The sequence below is a fragment of the Poecile atricapillus genome, chromosome 10 (assembly GCF_030490865.1).
Source record: "Poecile atricapillus isolate bPoeAtr1 chromosome 10, bPoeAtr1.hap1, whole genome shotgun sequence".
Taxonomy (NCBI): Eukaryota; Metazoa; Chordata; class Aves; order Passeriformes; family Paridae; genus Poecile; species Poecile atricapillus.
In genome coordinates, this window is record NC_081258.1 from 1,933,991 (window position 1) to 1,954,564 (window position 20,574).

Below are 20,574 nucleotides of genomic sequence, written 5' to 3' on the forward strand. Positions count from 1 at the left end.
TGGCCCGGGAGCGGCACCCGCTCAGTGCCCGCTCCTGCACCGCGACACCCGCCCCGGGACCCCCGCTACACCCCGGTACCTGCTCAGTGCCTGTTCCTGCACCGCGACACCCGCCCCGGGACCCCCGCTACACCCCGGCACCCGCCCCGGGACCCCCGCTACATCCCGGTACCTGCTCCGGGACCCCCGCTACACCCCGGCACCCGCTCAGAGCCTGTTCCTGCACCGCGACACCCGCCCCGGGACCCCCGCTACACCCCGGCACCCGCCCCGGGACCCCCGCTACACCCCGGTACCTGCTCAGTGCCCGATCCTGCACCGCGACACCCGCCCCGGGACCCCCGCTACACCCCGGTACCCGCCCCGGGACCCCCGCTACAGCCCGGCACCCGCCCCGGGACCCCCGCTACATCCCGGCACCTGCTCAGTGCCCGCTCCTGCACCGCGACACCCGCCCCGGGACCCCCGCTACACCCCGGTACCCGCTCCGGGACCCCCGCTACATTCCCGGTACCTGCTCCGGAACCCCCGCTACATTCCCGGTACCTGCTCCGGAACCCCCGCTACATTCCCGGCACCCGCCCCGGGACCCCCGCTACATTCCCGGTACCCGCCCCGGGACCCCCGCTACATTCCCGGTACTCGGTACCCGGGACCCCCGCTACATTCCCGGTACCTGCTCAGGTACCTTCTCCCGATCTTCGGTCCCTGCACCCCCTGGCACCTGCCCTGGCACCTCCCCGCAGCCCCAGTCCCCGCCCGGGCAGCCCCGGTGCCGGGGTCCGATCTGGACAAGCACACGGTATAAAGTGTCGCTGACTGATCAAGCTGTCATTACCACCCCATCCTCACACCCCTGACACCCTCTCTTTGACCAACAGATCCACAAGAGCACGTCAGGGTGTTTACAAACAGACTTTCCTGGGTGGTTTGTCAGTCATTCCAACCTTTCAAAGTGCTGAAACACTGCCCTAGATGGCCCAACCAGCCTTAAAGTGACATCAACTATTCTCATGCAATTTTGGTTTTGTGCTACCTGTTACACGTGGATTTCAAAGCACTTGTGCAAGAAAATTCAGCTGATCAAGACTGTACAGTCAATCCAAAGGAGAGCAAAAGACTGACTTGCACAAATTCACACCTCAGGTTTCTGCCAGCGCCTGGTCCATGGCTTCCCCTTCAGACCCCACCAGAATGTTCCAGTCCCTGCCTTCCAAGAGGAGGTGAAGCATCAGCAGAGGCTGCCCAAAGAGGCAGCAGGAATTCCTTCCTTGAAGAGTCTCAGAACCTTCAAGGCACTGAACAACTTGAATAACTTTGACCTCAGCCCTGCTCCAGAGAGGAGAGGAGACCAAAGGCTCCACAAGCCTTTCCAACCTGAACTATTTCTAAGGTGAGGTAAATTGTCAGTTTTGCAACATTCTCACCTTGTGACAAGATTTACATCTTGTATCTCTTATAGAGATATACTTGAGACATATTTCAGGCTTTGATAATTTGGATACTAACACACATTCAGTCATAGGATGAAGTAACAGCTTGTCTGGACTAGGCTGGAGTCCCTGGAAAAACACCTGGAGTGTGTAAGGGACCCCAATGTCCTCCTTGGGGACACTCCACCTCAGGAGCCCTTTTGGCTCCCAGTCTGCCAATGGTTCCACTGATACTCAACCCTGCTACAGAGTTACATCTTTTATAGATATTTCAATATTTTAATAATAAAAAAACCCAAACTGCAACAGCTGAAAATATTGGATGACATATTTATTGCATCATAGGTATCGTCTTTATTGCAAGTCTCTCAGGTTTTGGTTACCTTGCTTGTTTTCAAGCATTTAAGCCACATCATAATGAAAATCTAGTGCTAATACAATAACTAAACCTTTTCCATAATAAGTTAACTATTGATTCATCATTCCTTTATCAGAACAAGTAAAAAATACAACTGAAATACTAAGGCTATTACTAAAAAATCAAGTCACCAAGGCTTTCAGTAAAGCTTCCTATAAAAAATGTGTAATTAGCAGAAATGGTGGTTCTGCTCACTAACTTGAAAAATACAACAGAAAACTGTCCAGATATAAACAGAAGCCAAATTCTATCAGTACCTATTCAGTTCAACAGTGAGTACAGAATTTCTGTAGCAGTGAAAGATTTGCCTTCTCTGAGCAGCAGTGTTCAACCACACATCCAGTGTTTTCTCAGAGACATTTTTCTGCACGTGCAGCATATTCAATGCATGACAAAATATTCCACCTGCTTTAAACATTTCACTTATTAAGAGGAAACAGATTCAGACACAACATTAACAGTAGTTTCAGACATAAAGTACTCATTTTAGAATACAGCCATTTCTTTCAAATGGTATAGAGCAAGCTGCAAAAAGTGAATCCAAAAGTTGCATCAATCAAGTGCTCAAGAAGGTTAAATTAAGTTCCAAATTACTGTAATTTTTACTGATAGAGATTTTGTTCCCTATGATAGCATTACTTAAAGAAATTGTCAAGTTATGGTAAATTAAATTTACAATGCATAAGAATTCTGTTAGTTGTCACTGAAAAACAGGAGTCCAAGCCAACCTAAATACTCCAAAGACTCAAGTTGTTCTGGCAATACCTTATTGTTACAAAGGCTGGTCTTGAAAATTCTGCAACAAAATGCAAAACACTCTCAGATGATGTTATTGATGTCCTTTGTGGGCTTTTTTCATCTACAAATGAAGAAAAAAGAGAAACTATCAAGATAAATATCGCCCCAAACCACTGCACAGTTACAGACCAGCTTTCAGTAGACAAAGGCTTGTCACTTAATTGCTCCCATGGTCTCCAAAGCAGAGGAGCAATGCTCCCTGTGTGAGGGATGCACGGATCAACCACTGGGAAACTGCTGCAGAGGCTCTCACAGACCAGCATTGCAACAGAGGCTGAGCAGAGGAGACCAACTTGCTGATAAACACAGGGATTAATTCAGAGTCCTTAATGACACTCTCATTCTCTTTGTACCCTGTCAGGTGGCAGTAGCAGGTTCCAAAGCTCTCTGGTCTCTCCCTACTTTAGTTCTCTCTCTCCAAGCACCAGCCCTGGTGGAGTTACACCTGAGACCATTCTCAGGGGCACTGCACTGACACAAGGCACAATCCCATGGCTGCACACTCTGAAAGCCTGTCTTTATTTCTGCAAGTCAGCTCGGGGGGTAATGATGAAAACTGGGCTCACAGCATTTGCCATCAGTAGAAAATTCAGTGATGAGTACCTGCATCTGTAGCCTGTAGTACTTCTTGGAAAGGTCAACACTCGTCCGTCCTTTCTGGAAAGGATAAGACCACAAAATCAAATTCCAGTGATTGCCCATTTTCTGGACTCCTTCCAAAAGGCAGTTAATTTCTTCAGTTGTGAAATCTTTTCGGGTTCTTCTCTTGTTCAAAGGTCTCATGCTGATGGCCAGGGAACACATTTCGTTGCCCTGCAAATAATTATTTTGGTGTTATTAAGAATTATGTAAATGTACATAACATTTTGCAGGTGGAAGTAACATATTACAGGCAATTCAACATTTAATGGTTGTAAAGAAATGGTCACACTGGCAAGGGAACAATGCTTCTTCAAGGTTTCTTCACTGTCTCCGCTTAATGAAATACAGTATTTTTGTGTAATCTTCATTTCTGTTGTGCCTACACAGTTTATTCTTTTAGCAGATTTATTCCTTTAGGTTTCTGTTACTTCCATACTATGCAAATCTTCATCAATACAGGAAAAATCAGACCTCCAGATCCATCATTCTGAAAAATGCTGACACTCAATTCAGGGATAAATCAGTGTGACTAGAGTAGAATTCACACAGGAATATTTTTTACTAAGTTTCATTTTGCTACTGGGCTCCTGTTAAAGGTGGCTAAAAAAGAAACTACGCAATTCCTAGTGCTTTTATTTGGCCATTTATAAAAATGTCAGTGCATGATTAGGCTTTGTATAACTAACCTCATCTTTGTCAAGTGAATGTGTGCAATTTTCTTTTAAGTGCTGACATTTTTGGCTGCACATCTCTTTGACACTCTGTCTCTTCAGGTTAGCATCTTGGGTTTTTCGTAAAGCTATGGAATTGTGAACAAGGAGGCCACTTAGTCACTTTAAACTAACTAAAATCTACTGAAAAACTGAATACAAAACTGGAAAGGAGCATTTATTCTAATGAATCTGAATATGTAAACATTGCTTTGTTAGTAGTATCCATTCTCTTTAGATCTTTTTCTCATAATCCACATTAATTCATAAGGACTACTGATGAACCAGAAGCAAATGTGTAATAATAATAGAATTATTGATGTTCAAGTGGATTTCTGTAAGAGAAAGTGTAACAGTTTATTTAAATTCATAGCCATTTATCTCCAATAGCAAGGACATGTGCTTCTCTGAATTCCCTAAATGCAAACCTAAATGCAAACACTGATCTTTCATCTGTGCATATCAGAGAATTCATTTTCTGATAATACTCACACTTTCCATATGCAGGTGTCAAGTTATAGCTGCTGGTCCACCTAATATTCCTACTATGTTCATCTCTCTTTGAAGTATTAGATTTATCTTTTCTATTTGGAGTCAAAAGAATGCCTTAAAAAATAAACAATATAAAACCCAAATAATAAAACATTACACATCTTTCTTAGAAAGAAACCAAATCATAAAACATAGGTTATGTTTTAGGTATTAAAATTTAACAGAGAACCATCTTTTGAGCCATACCACTAATCTGGTCTTGGAAGAAAGACTGGAAAATGCAGTTTACTTCAGCTTATAGGAAATGTGTACTTGCTAAAGATAATGTATTGCTGTAATGGACTTTCATTTTGCTGTGGTTGCTCTGGTTGGGTTTTTTTACATTGTGAAATACCTTTGTGGCTTTCATAAGACAAATTAATCAATTTCTGAATCTGAAGGGGGAAAATATAAACAAATTTAAAAATCAACCTATTAGCTTTTACTGGGTATTAATTAAATAAAATAACCATGTAAACAAGGCTTTTTAAAATAAGAGTATTAAAAATAAATTTCTGGTGGGAACTTCAAAATTCAAATTTCAATTCTCGTTTCAAAGAAGAATTTATTCAAAAGGATTCCCCTTGTAGCTGTTTGGACAAGCCCCAAGTCCTCAGCAGATCTCCCAGCAGGAACAGGAATGGGTCTAATGCAGTAACATGACTGGAACTGCATAAGGAGTGGTGTTGAATCCAGGTTCAGGCAGCTGAGTTCTGCTCTGAGCCTGACTAAACCTCTCCATTTTAGAAAACAATGTCACAAAACTGAGAAATAGCAAATGACATGGAAGTAACCCTGACAGGATTCAAAACAGGATCAACACAGCCAAGTGCCAGGTGACTTTGCAGGGAAATAATGTGCATTACACAATTTCATTATTATAGAATATGTGAAAATATATATGAAAAAATATATATATTCTCTCTCTATATATATTTATATATATATATTTATATATATATAAAATATATATATTTTCTGGCCTAATGATAAAGAGATTATTCTCAGAATTTAGGAAAAAAAAAAAAAAAAAAAAGAAGAAGAGAATTTTCTATGGACAGTCTCCCATGGTAAAGTTCTGCAAAAGAGTTAATAGAGAGTAAGGGCTTTTCACCCCAGTTTTCAAACCAAGCCTTTACTTTGGAAACTATCCTTCTTGCTTCTAAAAGTTGGTATTTCTTTATGCAGCTGGTCTTTCTTCACTGGGGTCAGCAGCATTTCTGGAAAATGTAAGATGAACTCCAGTAAAAATGCCAGTAAGTAATAACTGTTTAATTTTCAGAATTCCTCCTTTAAACCAGAAATATAGAGGATGTGCTTCTATTTAATTAATTGATATTTCTAAGTATTCTAGACCCATAAATGTGTAATATTGAATGTAATTACTTTGCTGTGATGTACTCACACATACTTCAACTTAACACATTCCCTTCTCTTAGGACCTGACTATTTCTGGCAAAAGAGTCTTATCAAAGCCTATAACGAGCATCTGTCACCATGGCAAGAAATACACAAGATCCTTCAAAACAGAAGTGGCCAGTTCTGATCTCATTTAGTACAAATCATTATAAATCAAATTCCATGAGTGAGTTTAAAACAGGAAGACAATCAGAAGCAAATAAAAAAAAGTTCAGAATTTTAAATGCAACTTAAAGCAGTGGTTCCAAGTACTGAAAATAAACTCCATACTCTGGTGAGCTGCTGATCTGCTGTTACCAGCAGCCAGCCTGCGGAGCTGCCCTCGGTATCTTTCTTCAGCCTCCAGGATGACTCTGTGGTGCTCACACCTCTGCAGGCAACTCTGCAACATCTTGGTGAAGGTTTTACTGTTCAAGGACAGTCCTGCTGTGCAACCTGGGAAAAACAGGATACTGCAGAAATAGCAATCATAGCTTCTGAAGAAGCCACCACAAAATTCAGTGTTTCATTTTGCTCACTAGGATCAATTTGACTTCAGGTTTTCCATACTCATGTAATTTTTATGTGCCTTCTTGAAATACTTTGTATTTGCTCTCTTAAAATAAAAATATTATTTCAACATTTTATGGGATTAAGTTATACTACAATTCCACTCCAGGAGTACTGAGGCACAGATCCTCTACAGAACTACAAATATCAGTGGGATGGGAAGTCACAGGCCTCAGTTCCATTTGCACATTTATCCAGGAGCCAAAATACATCTATTATGTACTATTATTTATTTTTTTAAAAAACTTTGTATTGTAGCAGTTACCTGGATCAATCTTAATATGAATCAATGGTAAGTCTAGTTTAGGCATGAATTCCCTCACAGGAAGACTTGCTGCTCAATTTTGAGGACATTCCTAGGGTAATTTATGGTTTAGATATCCTTAGATGCTCTCATGGTTAAGTTCCATCCGCTGAAGGAGAACTTGTGTGAGGAATCACAGTAAGGGCACAAGTCCATATCTGTAACATTCCACCTTAAGATAATGCAGTGCTAAAGTTCAGCTTGAATTTAGTTTGATAACTCAGATAAAAATAATGTTCAAAGGTAGGTTATGGGCTGCTTTGGGGTTCTTTGGTTTTCTGTGGGTTTTTGTTTTGTTGGGGTTTTTTAAATAAAGAAACATTGGCTTGATTACAAAATCCACTCACAAATCCAGAGTACCAGCAGCATTCTCATGACCTACTGATGGAGCAGGCTGAGGCAGTGGAGCCTGGGGTAACTGAGGGCTGTAGTTGTGGATTACCATAAAACTGCCTGCCTGTACTTCACAGCAGTGAGGCAGAGAGAACAGAAGGACTGCAGAACACTGAGGAGGCTTAGCAGGAGAATAAATGAGGGAAATGAGAAGGGCTACGTGTTCTTCCTCTCTGCAAGCAGAGAAAGGAGGCAAACACCTGCTCAAGTATTCTAATTAGGGAGTCACTTTTCAAGTTACTGTATATTCTGTTTGTCAGCAAACCCACATGGACCAAAACTGCAATTTGACAGGGGAAGGGAAGGGAAGGGAAGGGAAGGGAAGGGAAGGGAAGGGAAGGGAAGGGAAGGGAAGGGAAGGGAAGGGAAGGGAAGGGAAGGGAAGGGAAGGGAAGGGAAGGGAAGGGAAGGGAAGGGAAGGGAAGGGAAGGGAAGGGAAGGGAAGGGAAGGGAAGGGAAGGGAAGGGAAGGGAAGGGAAGGGAAGGGAAGGGAAGGGAAGGGAAGGGAAGGGAAGGGAAGGGAAGGGAAGGGAAGGGAAGGGAAGGGAAGGGAAGGGAAGGGAAGGGAAGGGAAGGGAAGGGAAGGGAAGGGAAGGGAAACTCAGGTTTTGTTATTATGTAACAGGTAACAGAACAGATGTGTTACAATTTCTGTCAAGTCAATCTGCTTACAGCACTGCTGACTCTTTAAGGCTTCTTTATGTACTCTGGAAAGAAAGATTTAAGATAATATTTACCTAAACACCTTAAATCTGCCATTTTATGGGATGAAGATGTAGCTGAAGTACTTTTAACTCTCTCAGTTTTCTCTGAGCAGAATGAATGTTGATCTAAATGAGAGAGGAAAAAGTCACTAAGAAATGTAACATATCTTTTGCCATGGTAATCATGCATCAACATAACTACAGGCAACTGTATTTTCTATTTGTAGATTATTAAAGTTTAATTAATAGAACAGCAGAAAATCCAAATGAAGTTTCTCAAGTTAAATGCCTGACATTCGTATTTCTGTAATTCCACAATAACCCTGTTCAATTCAGTGTTTTTTTCATCACTCTCCTGAAGGATATTACTTCAGCTTGAACATAGCAAATTGACCCTGAAAACCCATATTGTTTAACTAAGCCCTATAAACTTTATTTATGTTTGGAATCAGATGCTGAAAAATGCAACATACTGGAATAATACATATTCTCAGTTTAAACAGGTGTAACCTGGAGAGCAGCTGGTCACCTGTAAAGCTCCCATTCTGGCAAACTCTAATCTAATGAATACTTAGCAATTTTATAAATTAACTAAATAAACTAAACAATAAACAATGACTTAATTAAACAGATCCCAGTTCTGAAATAAATGTATCAGACTAGGATTAATGCAAATATGAAAAACTTCACCATGTAGGAACAGCATCAGGCAAAAGTCACTCTCACAGGCAGGTTCTATCCCAGCCTTACAGGCACAGGACCAAACCTGTATTTTCTGTTAGTGGCTTTCACTGGTCAGTACAGATTAAACACTAAACTTAATCTCTGATACATTTATTTGAACAGCTAAAATCAGTTAAAAAAAAAATAAAGCAAAAATATGTATTAGGAGAAAAGTCAGACAAATGCTCTCCTGGTAAAATTGTGTACAATATAAAATTCCAACACTATGCAAACCAGTTAAAGGATATTACAAATAAGGCACCTCTGTCATCTAATGTTACATAACAAGAGATAAAAAGTAGTGATAAATGCACACAAGACTAATTAAAATCTCATTAAGAACAAAATCAGCTCAGAAAGGAATATGTGTAGCTATTTGTACCTGATGTGCATGTCTGTTTTATATTTCTAACAGTCTCTGCTGGTTGTTTAAAAAACTGTTCACTGGGAAGATCAAAACGTGAACAAATTAAAACCAATAAAGCAATAAAAACAACATACATTTACCTGCAAATGAATACACACATTCCAAGGGCACAACAAAAAAACATATTAAATATATAAAAGAGAAAAGTCTAAAAAATATTTATTTAGTTATCCCAAGTTACTGGACTTATGGCACCCAGCATGTAATCAGTGCATGTTAAAGATTGTTTCCCAGAGATCTGTGATTGCCATTCCTTGCAGTCTGTTCAGCAGGGAGTGCAGAGCTGTCACTGGTTTCCAGAGTAATTTGCAATTCAGATTCACATAAAGATTACCAAGTGCACATAAAGCTCTCACAAAGTCTTCAGAATACTGTAGCCTTCACCATTTGCAGCAAATGCTCTAAAAGGTAATTTGTTTTCTTCTTTTATTACACTAATTAACGTCAATGCAACCAACACAGGGCTATGATACCCTGATCAAGGGTTTTTGTATCCCTGACTCCCTCTGAAAGCTGCAGGAGCAAGGAGCCTGATCCAAGGTTACCTTCCAGTAATTCCTGTGTTCACACAAACACATATTCAAAAGGAGAGACTTTTAAAAATTGTTATTTTAACAGTTTCTGCACCAGAGCCGAGAACAACAACTGAAGAAGCTGTGCAATCATGTTAACCAGTAGCAAAGCAGAATTTACCTGAATGTACCATGGAAAATATCCAGGCTCTTGGTGATTTCTGTGGTAGTTGCAAAGTAACAATATAAAACCAGGCAAGTGCACAGAGCTAGGTGCAGCCAGACACATTAAAAAAAAAAAACACAATACAATAAAAATGTGGAACTCAGAAAGCCCAAAACAACACCAACAAAAAAAATCCCCAAAATGTAGTTTTGCTCATACTTTTCCATTGACTGTTTTGAGGGATATTCCAGGTATAAACTTGAGAATGGAACTTGTATTTATAATTTCAAGTTAGCTATAAATAATTTTGGGTTTATCAATAGGAAAGATAAACATAAGCAGCAAAAAAAAAGAGGAAAATCAGCATTTGTGTGACAGCAACAAGCAAAAGAACAGGTAGTGACTAAACAGGGCTGTTCCTTTCTCTTCCCATGCAGGGCAGCATGGGAAAATGAGGAGAGAATTGCAGAGGTGCAGAAACTTATCCTTCTACTTTGCAGACAGCCCAATTTCAGTATTTTTCTGAGCAGTTCTCTACCTGTTGTTTCCCTAGTACGTGCACATTACAGAAACTGTTTTGTCCAAACCAACGGGTTAAATCTTCAACTGTTACATCAGTGAGAACTTTGGGACAAAAGCCATGGATGATTTTCAGCACTATGCTGAAGGCACTTGAACATGCCCTGAAAGAGGCTCTCTGTCCAACACCAGCACTCAGAGATCAGCAGCTTTGTTACTGCAATGATTGAAATCTTTGATCTGTGACCTCAAAAACAATTTCTAGTGGGCCACTAAAGGGCTACACCTTTCCACTAGAAAAAATAACCCACATAGCTAGTAACAGATAATTTCAAAGCCTGTCAATTTGGAATGACTAAAGAAAAGCAACTAGTATTTCTGCTTAGGGGTACCATTCTTACCCTGCCTCAAGACCAGACTGACTTTTTCCACAAGCAGTTTTTCTGTTTGTGTTGTGACCTGGAGGTTCACTGTCCGTTTGCAGCTCAGTGACCGAACATGGAATGTTCCTCTGCTCAGTTTGTCTGGTGGAAGCTGCATCCACAGTGTTCACTGTTTCATTCCTTTGTGGAGCAAAAGTCACAGATGGAGCAAGAGCCTGATTATTCAACTTTGAGTTCAACTGTGGACAACAGACATCTTTATGTGTTCTTTCTGTGTGCTTCTTTGGATCAGCAGGATTCACCTCATGGCATTTTAATGCTTCAGAATTGGCTGCTGAAGATTCGTCAACAAGTATTTCTTCTTGCACTCTTTCCTGCATTGAAGATTACTGGTTAGTGACTATGTGAGCTCTGTAAGAATATTAAATAAAAAAACAGGTTTAACTAGATAGCCTAACTGTGAGGGTTAAGCAAATTCCAGAGAAGCTTCAGAAAACCCCCTGACTGAGCAGAAAGCCAACAAGACAGCAGTGCCACTGAAGGTGTTGAGGGGGTACTTCCTAAGTGCTTATTTCAGGCTGAAGCAAGGAATTTGCTACTAATGCCAGGCACTGCTAGAACTTAAGAGCCATCTAAAGAACTCATAAACTTGCTGTTCCAAACCCACAGATACTTAGCAGCTTTAAAGCACAAGGAAAATATGAAACAAATTTATCTCAGCTTATGTTCACATTCTCCTTTATCATCTATCCCACCACACCCATACAATCCTAAGCATTTCATGCATGCAAATATTGGAATTATAGTTTTGAATGTCCAGCAACTAAAAATAAATTCAACTTCTTTTTCTATTTCTTAAGAAATCTGGGTTTACAATAAACTTGAATACTTCATACAATACAGGTGCCTCCATTCTCTGCACACCTGTAACTTGGTCTGATCTACAATAATGATAAAAGTTGTAGGTTGTAGTTTCACACAAATCCAACATTTTTCCTGGGGTTTCTTTTGCTCACACTGAAATTATCTTAAAGATTTATTTTCACTTTCTCCTTAAACTCTGCAAAGATGTGATTAGTTTTATCCTATTTTGGTAAATAGGCCAACCTCATCATGCTCTTTTTCAATCGAGTTTATTCTGTGTAAAATTTCTTTTGCTTTCTTCCAGTAGTCTTGTAGATATCTTTTTCTGACTTCCACATCCAATTCTTCTGCACTGTTCACATTTAATGAGTTATCATATAATTTCAGAGACAACTGTTCAGCTTTGTAAAATATAAAACAACATTAATATTTAAAATGTTATCAATTAACATTTTAAAAAGTATTTATTATATTTTAGTATGCTGAGGGACAGCCTCAATAATTTAATGCAAAATAACAATTTTTATCAGACTTAAATTTATATATAAATGTAACACATTTGAAATATAAGCTGTAGTTACAAGAGGTGAGGTTGTAATTATACTTATTATAAACTGTTTGCACAATGATTCTTTGAAAAAAAATGACCTTTTCATTGACTTAACTCTGGGTTCTTTACCAGGATGAGTCTCTGCTTTTATAAAAAACAATTCCATGTTATGGACACTACAAATCCCCAAACCCCTCAACCTTACACAAACCTAGTGCAGTTGTGCTTTCAGCACAAAAATGTAGATACAGGTTTGTTTTTTCCTAATTAGCAATTGCACACCCTCCACACTCTAGAGATTAGAGGAAAACATCTCTTTGCTTCATGAGTGGCATTGTACAAATAATTAATAAATAACTGAAACAGGGGACCTAAAAATACATCTTACTTCAGAAAAAAAATACCAAGATTTCTTAATATCAGGAATTAATGTGATTTCAGCCTTGATTATCTCCTGGTTTATTCTCTCTCTCTAGTGGTACATCCCCAGGAAGAGAGTATCCACTGGGTGTTAAATGACAATGTTCATACTTTCCATAGCATGTATAGACGGGAAAGCTTTAAAAACTGGCCCTACATGGAGAGGTTTCACAAATGCATTACTGCAACAACACTCTTGGAATTTTTACTTCTCTTTTTGCTGCCTAAGTCAGTTCTTGATGACAAATAAGCAACTTTCTATGCAGAAAACAAACATCTCTTGGAGTACACAGAATTACAAAGCTGCCACAGTTAAAATCACTTGGGGAAGCAGCAGAACACAGAGATGGAAAGAATCATTTGGAAAGCAATATCTGCAAGCTTACTCATTTGTCTGCAGTTCTGCAGCACAAAAGTAGCAGCTTTGATGAGTTCCTCATCCTGAGATTCTGTCAATACCTGAATCATAAGTGGCAGACCATTGTTCTGAAGCAGCTCACACTGGTTTTCTTCTAGAACAAGACATGGAAAAGGAAAATAGGTTGGTTTTAACCCCACACACCTTAACCTTACATTCATTTTAGGAGCCAATACTGGCAACTTTCTCTAAGTTTCTGTAGAAAAAGAGATTTTCATTAGAGACTCGAGCCTGCTGCATTGACAGCAGGAGAGCTTTACATCACCCAGGATGATTTGACCAGAACTCAGATTTCTGTAAGAAAATGAAAGGATGACTGAGACAAATTACAGGATGGAGGTCCAAGCTCATTTAATTGTGGCCTAAAACATTCAAATAATGACTCCTGTATTTCTTTTCTTCCATTACCAGCTCCTGGAGTAGAAATGCTACATTTCTCTGAGGTCTGAGATGCAGAAATATCAAAATCTCTAGGTTTATAACTAGCATAATAAAATTAGCAGTTTAATCCTGGTCTATCCAATCTGTTCCTCCTAATTTATTAGGTAGTTAGATAAATTTTTATTGTGATCTCATTTGCATCTGTATTTATATAACTGATAACTTGCTAGAAATAGTTTTTTCTTGTTTAAACTTAAAAAAAAGCAATAAAAAAATAAAGCATTTTTATTTTGACAGTGTTGACATTTTTAGATAAATCTTTTTTTCTACTGGTTTAGTAATTTTTCTATTCAAAAGACATTATCCATTAAGTTTTGTTTCATGAAAAAATGTCTGTTAAAATAAATTTATGACCTATTAAGCTAATTATTGAACATATTATTGGCACTCAGAGGATGAAAACCAACCAGAATTTTTAAACATAAGCCCCTTTCTTGTTTATCTATACATACATGAGAAAAAACAGCTGTACAAATGAATTTCTCTTTCAATTTGCTTGCACTAACCCAAAATACCAACTGAAGTGCTGTATTTTTACCAGATATGCTAGGGTAAGACCTGAGGAACATGAAAAAAACATTTCAGGGCTACCTACTGCTTATGTGTCTTGAAATTCAATGTTCTTACATGGCTTTTCCACAGTCCTTGGTAGCAGTGGACAGAAGCTGTATGAGCCAAGGACCATGAAAGGAGATCTCAAGACAACTCATTTTCTACATCTGGACTGCAGTAGTTTTCAGGTCTGGATTAATTATTCCCTGTGCTCCCTAAGCCCAGCTCTGAATTCTTGCATATTAGTCTACTTTTTCAAAGCTACTAAAGACACTTCCTGCTAACAAGCTTCACAACTTAAAGATGGAATATTCTAGAAAACTTTTTCTGAATATTGACATCATATTATTTAATAGAACTCTCCCTCATGTTCCAATCTTGATGAAGTGACACCACTGGAGGAGTCAGAGTATAAGAATTTAAGAGAAGCTGACATTCAGAAAGAAGAAAAAGAAAATCTTACCACAAACTTCAGTACAGTGTCCAATTGTTAGAATAACACTGGCTTTTTCTCCTGTGCTCAGTGTCTCATTGGACAGCAGCTTCAGCAGCTCTGACACAGTGTGATACTTGGCCAACACAACACCCATGGCAGCTGTTTGTTAAAATAATTGGAAAGAAAATAAACCAGATAATGACTGTAAAGGAATTATCCAAGCATAAAATGCTGGGTTTTGAGGGAAACCTACAGACTCCTCAAAGCCTTGGGCCTGCTCAGCCCTGCTCTGCTCTGCCTTTAACAGTTCAGATTATCCCATCCCTCCTGTGCTGTTCCCAAATCCAGCCCTGCCCATTCTCCCAGCCTGTGCTCCATGGAGATGAGGCAGAAGATCTGATGAACGAGGGCTTTGCACAGTGCAAGTTTTGGAGATCCCTGCTGAGTTTCTCCACATCCTTTATCAGCTCCAGCATGGAGCCAGAGAGAGTTGAATAAGCTTTGACACACAGAGTATCTGCCATAAAAAGAGCAGGGGACAAGCCCTTCCTGGCACTGGGAACACCACTGCTGGTCCATCATGCTGAGGCCCAGTCCTGTCACACACCAACTGCTCTGAAACTACACTCAGAACTAGAACTAGTCCAGGTTTCTGCTTTTAAACTTTTGTGAACTTCCCCTTGAAGCTCTTATGGCAGAAGTGTGAGACACCAACCACGGCCCCAGCACAGGCTCGTCAGGATCACAGGTTTCTCCAAACCTTCTGATGGAATACACAAGACCTCATTAGGAGAGCAGACCCAGCCAGCAAACCGAGTAGAGCTGTGCTGTGCAGAAACACCTTTGAACACATTTGTTCAGCTTCACCTCTGAATTACTAAAGCTTCCTCTCCTAAAGTCACATAATTTATCATTCAGGCATAGGCCTAACTCCAAGATCCAAACTGACTGGCCAAATCCAGAGCTCAGCTTTACTTACCCAGGACTAGCTGAAGTATCTCATTTTTCATTTTCAGTAAGGTTTAAATTTCACTGTCTTTATTTTAGCAACAATGGGACAGCAATCTACCTCAGATGAACTGAATCATGCCCCACTTACAACACTGAATTTTAAAAAAACACTGCAACATCCATTGGGATGTATATTTAACTGCCTTGAAGTATCCATTTATGTATCTTTTCCACCAGCACAAGACTTTAAAAATTCCATTTTAAAATTACCATAGATAAAAAATATCTTTTAACTCACAGTTATTAGTAATGCAGGCATCCAGAGTTTTTGTTACTACCACTGCAAGTTTCATGCTGGAGTGACTCAAACAGGAATCATGCATAAGCTCAAGGAGAACTCTGGCTAATGTATCCAATCCACCAATAGAAACAAAATACTTCTGCACATATGCTTAGTGAAAAAAATGAAAAAAATTGTGATTTAAGCAACTGAGTTTGCAAATTATTTTAGCATTTCATCAAGTAAGTTCATCACAGTTTTTCTCTGCATGTGTTAGTCATTACACTTCTTATACAACAGAAGCTGTATATATATTAATCTCAAAAAATGTAGTAACTACATGTAAAGTAGTTACAGGAAAACATGACCCTAATATGTGGACACAAATGGTAAACATCATGCCTGAGTTCTACCTAAGTCATTTCAGTCAGGTAATAATTACTTTTATTTAGAAATACTTGTAATCAAAACAGCTTCCAAATAGTTTTACTGATCTTAAGAAATGTAACACTCTGTGGCTGTTTGAGCACAGTGCAGGGGAAGTAAAGATGGTGGAGTACAGTTGTCACAGTAAAAGTTGGAAGAACAGCAAATGACTTTGTAGAGATTGACAAGAAAGGAAAAAAAATTTACTCTCTAATTAAAGTTTTATCAAATGCAAATCTGTGCAAAGCTGGAGCTGCACTTACAGTTATTTGCAACTGTGAGACCAAGAAATGAACAAATGGGACGAACTATCTCAGGCTCTGTGCAACTCTCCAGCCACTCTTTGGCAAAGGGAAAGACTGAACAGCAAATGTTTTGATTATCTTCTGGAAAAACAAAAACAAATTACCCCACATCAAAAAGCAATGAAATGAAATTTCAGCTGAACAGTAAAAATTAAACCAAACTGTTACCAGTTTGGAGAATATCTTTAAACCTCTTTCACGATTCTCAGAGCAACATGTACCATTCTGAGGGTTGTTCACACAGGCACAGAGAGTGCTGCACACTGAGGACCAGAGCTGATAGCAGGGATCAGTATTTTCATCTGACAGATTCTTCTCAGAGGTGGAGAGAGTTGTTCTGTTAAGGACAATGAAAACAAGTATCAAATAGTCAAGGGAACATAGCTGCTAACCAGTCTATTATTTGTCTATTTGAATTGCAAATTTTAAAAGTTTTAAAATTTTAAAAGTTTACCTGAATAACTGCAGCAGCAGGCTGATGCAGCCTGTATCTCTGACATAGGTTTGCCCATTTTCTAAAAGAGAACACACACAAGACTCTAGAGACAAATGTGGACAAAATCTTCACATAAAATTTAATTTATATACATACATTCCCTTTCCTAAGCACATACCCTCCCCTGAAGTAAATACAAAATCATATCAACATACTGGTAAATAATCTTTCTATGTCTCTTTTCCTCTACACTCTCAGAAACGATGGGTTTGCATTTGCAAACTGTATTTTTAGAACTAAACCACATTCTATCGTTTTAGGAAATCCCAGTGAGTAATGACCTACTCAGATAATTCAGGTTCAGTTACATGCAAACATTCATCTTTATAAATTAACTTCACCAAAACATTACTTATTGAATGTTCCAAATTTTGTACTACATACTGGCAAATAGAGAAAGAGTGTTGCTGTAAAACAGAAAAAAAACCCCAACTTACTATTATTTGAAACCAGTACTAAGATGACATAAACAGACATCCTTTTCAAGTTCACACCAGAATCCTTTTTAATTAAAATTAAAATGAGGTCTTCAAACAATGCAGAAGTACACAAAGTCTGCTGACAATACACTGAAAACAGAAAGTGAAAGCCATTAAGTCCTAAAGTAAGCCACTCAGAACCCTAAATTATTAAGTCTCAGTTGTGACCAGTATGTGGGGAGTGGAGACAAGGCAGGACTATGAAGTGACTGAGGGCTTCCCCCTGCAGTGAGTTCTGCACCAGCCAGGACCCTGGCAAGCTTTGGAACAATCCAGGGGTCATTTAACACTTGCTGCTGAGGGAGAGGGGGAGTACAGGTGTCTGGTAACTTAAAGACACCCTGTGTGCACAAATCAACAAGGCACTGACCAAATCTGGGAATGCACCTTCCTTGCCCCTTGCTCCAACTGACAATCCTGTAGTCTCATTTTGTTACACCAAAAGAAAATGGAGACAAAGCACAAGCACAAGTAATGATAGGGGGCCATAACTCTCTCAGAAATACAAAAAATATTATTTTTATTACCATTACTCTCTATAATAATCCCCAATGTAAATAAAGCTGCTTCCTTTACTATGCAATGAACACTCGACTTGGCAAGGTCACTTATAAACATCAAACCACCAATTTCTTTAAAGTATTCGCTTGCTTCACCTACAAGAGGAAAAAAGAACAGAAACTTTTGCTTTTGTTTCTCTGCAAAATGAAAGGCTTCTAAGATTTTCCAACATTTCAAACCTTTTATCCTTTAGACAACATTTTTACAGTGCCCACCAGTCTCTTAACATACATGATGAACATAAAAGACTGTGTTGTTTCTAAGGAAAAGCATTTCTTACTGTTCTGTTGGCAAATGGAATAGATAGTGATCAAAGCCTCTTTCTGAGACAGAGGGCAGTCCATCTGATATTTAAGGCATTCAAGCAGTAAGTTCAGATCTGTTTTCATATCTAAGAGCAAACACAAAATACTTCATTAAAATTGTTGTATTTTCTATATATTAATCTAGCATGTACATGTATTTAAAAAAAAAGGAGAAAAGGTAAGCCAAATTGGAGCTACATCACTTCTATTCACCCACAAACAACAAATCTAAAGTATTGCCATCCACAGTTTGTTATTTGAGTATGATTTCCTTTGTAGAGTAACAACCTCCTTTTAATACTTCTGGCCTTTAATTACTAGAGACTTTAAGTGTTAATAAGTGTGATGTAAACTACTAAATATTAAATTCACAACTGCAAGGTGCATTAAGTGTAAATAATACACAACTATTAAAATATTCAGAGTGCAAATACAGTTGAAAATCTGTGGAGTAGTAAGGAAAGAGTCCAAGAGCACAAGGCTGCTCCATGGTACTGAGCTACAGGAGACATGAATTGTGCACCACAGCAGCAGAGCCCTCAGTCAGGTGGTTAGAGATGTAGCACAAAATATTCTCTGGGCACCTACATACAACCCTAGGTGGGTAAACAGACTTGGAAAATCTGTTCCTTAGTCTTTGGAGTATAACTAAAATACTTATTTGATAATTATTTCTAACAGTGTCAGGAGGTATTTTTTAGTGTAAACTCTTACAAGGTTTGGGGGTTCTTAAAGAAGTTAAAATCTAATAAAAATGTGGATAAATATCAGCAAATTAAAAAAAAAACAAAGGTGACTTTGTGTGGTGTACTTTACTACACTGTCATTGCATTTACCCTTTGCATACCCAATACAGTATCCAAAATTTGGCAACTAGGAAAAACCACATTTTTCCAACTGCTCACAACCCTACAACAGGCCTGTCACAGTCTACTAAAACTTTGTAAAATTGATGCAGATTATAATGACAAATTATATTAGATATCTTACCACACTGATTTTTCTGCACCTCTGGAGTGTTCATTTTTGTTTTGTCTTTCCTCTTGTGCTACAACAGCAAGAAAAAAGTGTTTTCAGTTCTGTTCAGATTAACAGTGTTTATACTATACACAGTAGAAATTACATCGTTTTTCTAAAATGCACTCTGCAGTTTTCTGCTCTTATTCTGTCATCTCTCTCACACACAGTTTAATGCATTCCTGCATGGAAAAGTTTTCCTTTGGAAATACAGTATATTATAATAACCCTGCATTTGTAACTACTAGGTTATCATCTTTTGAAGGTGGACATTTTGCAGAAATCAGGTAATTCCATGTTACCACTGAGGGGCACTGTCAGCAAAGAATATCCCTGCTCTGTCACTGATCACAACAAAGCTGATCCAATTTTCCTTACTAGAGTGGCCAACTTTGCCATCAGCCAACAATTGGCACTAAGACCAAGTAATGTTACTTAAGGGGTGAACACTATTAAACACTCAACCTCCTTCTGCTCAAGGAGCCACTAAACCATCAGCATTGTTCTAGCAGTACTGGCCAAACCAAAGGCAATGAGCATAGAGACATATTCCTTACTGCAAGAATTTATTTAAATTCACTGAAGACATTGTCCCATTACATGAACCATGTAATCCACACAACCCCACAGCATTGATGCTTCACAAACCCAGCGTGGCAGCCTCTGAGAGTAGAGCAGCAGAGTGACATTCAGGTTTTGGAAGCAGAAGATGGTCCCTCAAATACGCCCCAAGTCCCAAACACAAAAAGTTGATGCAAGCATTACAAGAACCTATTAAAATTTCTCAAAAAATTACTTAGCTCTGGTAGAAACTTTAAATCAGTGGCAAATCCAGCTTAATAATGGATTAGTTTCCCTTCTCAAGGGCTCGAAGCAGTATCATTGTCACCTTAACGAAGACAGCCTGCCCTGCTTTCTGTTTAGAGTTACTGATCCACCCGCATTCCTTTGCTGCTTCCATTGGAGAGGGAAAATTTAGAGAGTTCATCTCCCTTTAGACTTCCAGAAGTGATAATAGACACGCAATTCATTCTCCTGCAAATCCCAGCCCTGCCACAAGAAGCAAAAGCCTGCAAGCCTTCCTCACCTCTTTTTGTCCTACTGCTACCACCCCACCAGCCTAAGAAAAAACAAAAACCACCTAAACTAAAGGAAGGCTGTAAAAATGAGTTCACTCTGGAGCTAATTGCATTTCAGAAGAGTTTAATTTAATACATGTTTATACAATTATAGAATATAGGAAGCACAAGGGCTTTAAAACTGTAAACAAGTGACCTTACCTGGACCTTTTACTTTTGCAACTTACAGAAGGTACACAAAAGATACGTATTTATAAGCCAGCCTATATTAATTAGATGCAAATAGCTCACCTCTGTTGTTGCATCACAGGGCACGGTAGTAAGACAAGCGACTAGATTTGCTTCAACAAACATCGGGCAAAT

At 39.0% G+C, this 20,574-nt stretch overlaps 1 protein-coding gene across 1 annotated transcript; it reads right to left on the reverse strand.

Annotated features, from left to right (window-relative positions):
- Nucleotides 1-661: 661 nt before the first annotated feature.
- On the reverse strand, nucleotides 662-19,139 carry TERB1 (telomere repeat binding bouquet formation protein 1). The gene is made up of 20 exons (XM_058846210.1): nucleotides 19,106-19,139; nucleotides 18,091-18,201; nucleotides 17,777-17,905; nucleotides 17,208-17,339; nucleotides 16,729-16,789; nucleotides 16,496-16,611; nucleotides 16,233-16,355; nucleotides 15,562-15,714; nucleotides 14,340-14,471; nucleotides 12,852-12,977; nucleotides 11,739-11,896; nucleotides 10,650-11,005; nucleotides 9,007-9,068; nucleotides 7,935-8,027; nucleotides 6,222-6,386; nucleotides 5,672-5,752; nucleotides 4,494-4,607; nucleotides 3,978-4,090; nucleotides 3,253-3,480; nucleotides 662-787 (listed from the first exon to the last, which is right to left on the reverse strand). The coding sequence occupies exons 1-20, from the start codon at nucleotides 19,137-19,139 to the stop codon at nucleotides 662-664; spliced, it is 2,613 nt and encodes an 870-aa protein (XP_058702193.1).
- Between the last annotated feature and the right edge of the window lie 1,435 nt (nucleotides 19,140-20,574).

Coding starts and splice junctions, on each gene's coding strand:
- TERB1 (XM_058846210.1), bottom strand. CDS start 19,139: ATGAACACTCCAGAGGTGCAGAAAAATCAGTGTG. Junction 17,340..17,776: donor GATTATTATAGAGAGTAATG/GTAATAAAAATA, acceptor TTCTGTTTTCAG/TGTATTGTCAGCAGACTTTG. Junction 16,790..17,207: donor AGTACTGGTTTCAAATAATA/GTAAGTTGGGGT, acceptor GTTCTCTTTTAG/AAAATGGGCAAACCTATGTC.